Consider the following 4,959-nt stretch of genomic DNA (forward strand, 5'->3'; position numbering starts at 1 on the left):
GCGGCTGCCGCTGCGGCTCCTCCTCTCGCCCTGCTCTGCCTGCCTCGCCTGGACGCCTCGCAGACAGACAGCAGGAGCAGAAGCGGCAGTGGCGGTGGCCAATCCGGGAGGATGAGGATGAGGATGGGGGCGGCGTGGCCCTCCCTGCCGTGCCTTTAGCCGCCTCGCCTCCCCCCCTCCAAAAGGAGCCCCATCTCCTCTGCCCGGGCGCCACTTCCCTGATCTGGCCTCGCTGCTTTTTCCCTCCCCCTCCGCCGCCTCGCTGCTGTTCCCTCCCCTTCAAAGTGGCGGCGAGTTCGGATGCAGAGCATTTCCTGCGCATGCGCAGGGGATTTAAATATCCCCCCGATATATTTTTTTGGGGGGGTTAGATTTTTGTGCACACCTGGGGCCCGCCCCACGTGTGCACAAAACTTTCCCTCCCCCCCCAGCTGCCCCCGGTGCGCGGATTTAGGTATCTGCACACCAGGGGGCGACTTCAGTATTAGATATATAGATAGTTTAGAAGGCAGTGGCCAGTGAAGCTCTTTGCTTGTTAGATCTGCTGCTGCATGGCAAGAGAGGGGAGAGGAAATCCCACCTCTTTCCAAAAAGCATTAGAAACATTCTGATCACATAAAAATAGTGAATATCTAGGATGTATCTGGAACTTTGGTGGAAAATTTCCTGTCTTAGCATCATATTTAAGAGCTTTTGGTTTGATCTGTTGGAAAAATAGTCAAAATACTTAAATTAGTCAGAGTATCGATGGATCTTGCTTCATTGGAGAGGAGAGATTTCTTTGTGTTTAAAAAAATATTTCTAATGGTAAAGAGTATACAGGAGACCTATGAAAATAACAAACATCTTAGAGCTATATTCTTACATCTTACTTCTATACAAGCACGGCTAGAACAGAACTTCTTCTTGACCCCTAGAAAGGAAGCCACCTGAAACTAGTAACCAATCTGTATTACAATACAAGTCAATTTCACCCAGGCTATTTCCCCATTGGCTCTGAGCCAGGTTTCCCTTCCAGGTCAGTCTAAACAATAGCATACAAGGTAAACAAGTTAACCCTATAATGACTGGATTGTGAGACCTTGCAAACACATACATTTCCAACATGATCTGCACCAGAATGCTATATAGTTTAGAAAACTGTCCTTTCTTTTTTATCATTAATATTTTATTGAGAGTTTTTGAAAAATGGTACAATAAAGGTAAAACCTAAAACATTAACTTTACAGACCATGTCAGAAACATTGACCACTTTCCTCAGAAAACTGTCCTTTTAATTGACTGATTTCATACATGTTTCAAATATATCAAAATACCTTTGTATCAATTATGTATAATTTTTAATTTGCAGGTACTGAAAAGAGAAATTAACTCCACGAGTAAATCTTCCTTCGGTGGAACAGATTTTCTTCCTATCAAGGAAGACTCTCCACTTAGTGGCACTGAGTCACTGGATCTTGTATCAACATAACATTTCACAACAAAGTATGCTCTAAAAAAACAAAGCTGAAGGGAGCAGGACCTCAGACACGACTGGGTCCAAGCATGAGATAGATTTGTCTGACAGCTGCAGCATCTACTCTTTTTTTACTACAACAACTATATATTTATATTTTTATAGTAACAATCCTACTGTCTTTCATAAAGCTAATGGACACGCATATATCCATGTCAAAATTTCCTAGCTAAGCTTCATTACTTCCTTCTTTACTAAAACTGAGTAACTTATAAAGCATTGAAATGCATTCAAATGTTTTGGAAAATATTCAATGAGCATTTTACAGAGCTACAATTCTGTGTGGAATACTGACAAAAGATTTATCAAAAGGACTACATGCACTTACAGAGAGTTGAGTTTTACAAGATAATCAAACTGATCTGCTTGTATTTTCTGTACAGGATTGCATGAAATATTCCTGTCAAAAAAACACAGTAAATTGTGGGTTAAGATACATGATTATTTGGGGGCTACATCGTGTTTATTGGATATTTTCCTCACTTGTTCAATTGATTGAAAGTTGTGTGAAAGATTAATGTTAATATTTACTGGGAATTTGAGAGCATCAAGTCTTGGATAGATTTTACCGAAAATGGATTCAACAAATGGCAATTAAAAATAATATCGGCTGAACTAAAAATCTGAAATGAAGCTATATCTCCTTGAATAAAAAGGTTGTAATTGTCCCACTCAATGTATGCAAACAAAGAATACTTTTTAAATGAGTAGATAAAGGTGGCAGCACTCATATATAAGGTTGAACTGATTTCCTCAGTACATGAGAGAGCCAAAGGTGCCCATAATCAGTTACAGTGAGTACCACCGCCACTCTTTGGTAGATATCTGTCTGAATCATATAGTCTTTATTGCACCTTCTGCTTTGGCTAGTTGTGCTGCCTCCAGTAAGCGTTAACTGTAGGCACTAGCAGTAGTTTGGTAAAACTGCTGTGTATCTTTAAGACTAGTTGCACCTGGGAATTGTAGTTCTCAGTTAGGGGTCCCAGCAGCTTCCCCTCTGACTGGCTCATTAGGGTAATTTCCTGAGCTCAGAGGCGCAAAGATAGGAGTTTTATTGCTCTTTTCCTGCTTCTTTTGTCTATCCTTACCACGAAGGAGAAGGGGAATCTCATCTCTTTCTCAACACGGCCATAGAATTGACTTAGATCACAAAGATGTAACTTTTCTACCCAGCTATCAGCCTGATTGTGAGTAAATGATCTTCTGAATGCACATGGAGTTAAATAAAGATGATTTAAGCCTTCATCAGGGGTCATGCATTGACTCATACCTAGAAGGCGTTGGCTAAGCCAACGGCGCGGGACAGGACACTAGTTTTAGACATAAATGAGCTGGAAAGATCCTTGGGTTCATGTGCTTTATTCCACAACTTCATAATGAAGGATTTCTGCCTTCATGATGAATCACAGTCTGTTGGTCCATCTGAACCTCAAATGATGGCTGTATTCATATAGTGTGACAAACCTCTGTTTATGATGAACACAAAATCAGCTTGATGCTGTACTGATGCACAGAGCTTTATACAAAGCTTCCCGATTGTAGAAGCCTTCAGTCAAACTCCAATTTTCCATCATGTTGGAATGCAGCCCCTGGTCAAATGGAATTCTGTTTCCTCCTCCCAAACTGGTGTTTTAAACCAGGATTTAGGATCCTGATCTGCAGAGAGGAAACAAACTCCAGTCTGACTAGCCATTTGCAGCGAATTCCCAAACCAGCAAGCTTTCTTGTGCTCTGCATGTAACGGTTGGGGTGTGGTGGAAGGAACATACATGGCAACAAGCTGCATTTGTGTCTGTCACCAAAAACAAACAAAAGAAATGATGTGACATCGTGATGTGGCTCAGGCAAACTATGGTTTGTTGTAAATCCAAAAATGTTTCATTAACTCATCATTTGTGATGGAAGGAATATATAAACTTGAGGATCTTCCAGGCTTGTTACTGTAATAATACTATTGAATAATTTATTTAATAATACTATTACAGTACAGTACAGTACAGTACAGTACAATACTACTGTAATAATAACATTGTTCTTACGTCTGAATGAAGCATTTGTGTATCCTGAAGTAACTGAGTCTGGTTATTGAGATTACTAACCATAGGTAATACAAAAATACTTCTGGAAATCCATGTTAAACTCAGCATAATAAATAAACAAAGATTTTTGTAACCTTTTTAAAAAGAAATTTTTCACATAACAGCATGTATAGGTGCACCTATAATTCTAGTATAATTCCGTTTTTGGAGACATCTCATATAAAACATTAATTAGAATATATGTTATATACTAGAGATATCATAAATACTTACAGTTGTGAGAGTTCCTTCAGGTCCTTAAATAGGTATGGAGGAAATGATTCAATTTGGTTGTTAGCCAGGTCTCTGTGGGAAAATCCCCAGAATTTAGATCTTTATTTTATTTTACTATCAAAGTTTCTAACTTTACAAGTCACAATAAAGTAGTTAATGTGCTGTATTTAAATTATCTACTTACAATTCAGCTAATCTGTGAAGATGAGAAAAGCTATTTACATTGAGAGAGCTGATTTCATTTCTTCTCAGAACACTGAAATGATAGAATCCCGATGTTAGTATATTTTAGGAGTGACTTCTCCCATTTGTCTCCTTCCTCTCTGCCTGCCTAGTAAGATCTTTAGTGCTGTGTATTGAGAGCTTCTAGTGAACACTCATTGTTTGAGAGGCTTCTGGCAGCTACATTTGGATTGGCTGCCCTTGCCAAGCCAGCCATTCAGGGAACATCCTAACTGCCTAATTGCCTATTGGTGCATTTGTATTTTGTGGGTGTGTTTTGGGCTAGGGGTTCTGTATATAGTGTAGTTGTTGTTGAGTAACTAATAAAGAGCTATGCTGAAACCATGATAGTCTTGTGAACCCACTACTTAACATTTAGGTTGGGTCTTCCTACTCATGTGACATCAGAGAGGAAAGATGATTTTATAGTTTTCTTGACTCTGTGGTTGTGCCCGTTCTATGGAATTTCCTCCCCAGGGAGATCAGTGAAGTACAATAAAACCAGAAGCCAGTTCAAGAAACTCTTGCACCAAGTTGGTTCAACAAGAATGCTCCTTACTTACAGAACTGTTAAGCTTCTGCAGGAGATGAAAGTGGCATTTTTTAAATAATGGATTTTGTTGCCTTCAAAGTCCCTAGAGAATGAAAAAATATTGTTAGTATAAAGTCATTAATTTTAACAGGACTAAACAGAACTTGCATAAAACGGAAATCCTATTTAATAGGGTAGTCTTTCTTTATTCTATCAAAACTTATAGTTCATTGCAATCAGGGGTCATTTCGTAGAAAAAGAGGTGCAGGAGCTCATTAGCATAACTCATTAGCATAAATTATTTGCATATGACACACCCCCTGACATCACCGGAAGTGTGTCAGAAGGCAACACCCACCACTCAGGCTCCACTGGAC

At 39.4% G+C, this 4,959-nt stretch overlaps 1 protein-coding gene across 1 annotated transcript in view; it reads right to left on the reverse strand.

Moving 5' to 3' along the window:
- The window catches only part of RXFP1 (relaxin/insulin-like family peptide receptor 1), a 42,048-nt gene that overhangs the window by 6,868 nt on the left and 30,221 nt on the right, over window positions 1-4,959 (reverse strand). The window contains exons 12-15 of the mRNA XM_015424756.1: window positions 4,614-4,685; window positions 4,013-4,084; window positions 3,829-3,900; window positions 1,845-1,916 (exon numbers count right to left, since the gene is read on the reverse strand). Coding sequence (XP_015280242.1) covers window positions 1,845-1,916; window positions 3,829-3,900; window positions 4,013-4,084; window positions 4,614-4,685 — 288 coding nt within the window. The remainder of the gene's footprint in view (window positions 1-1,844; window positions 1,917-3,828; window positions 3,901-4,012; window positions 4,085-4,613; window positions 4,686-4,959) is intronic.

This window comes from Gekko japonicus, unplaced genomic scaffold (genome assembly GCF_001447785.1).
Source record: "Gekko japonicus isolate JY-2015 unplaced genomic scaffold, Gekko_japonicus_V1.1 scaffold827, whole genome shotgun sequence".
Taxonomy (NCBI): domain Eukaryota; kingdom Metazoa; phylum Chordata; class Lepidosauria; order Squamata; family Gekkonidae; genus Gekko; species Gekko japonicus.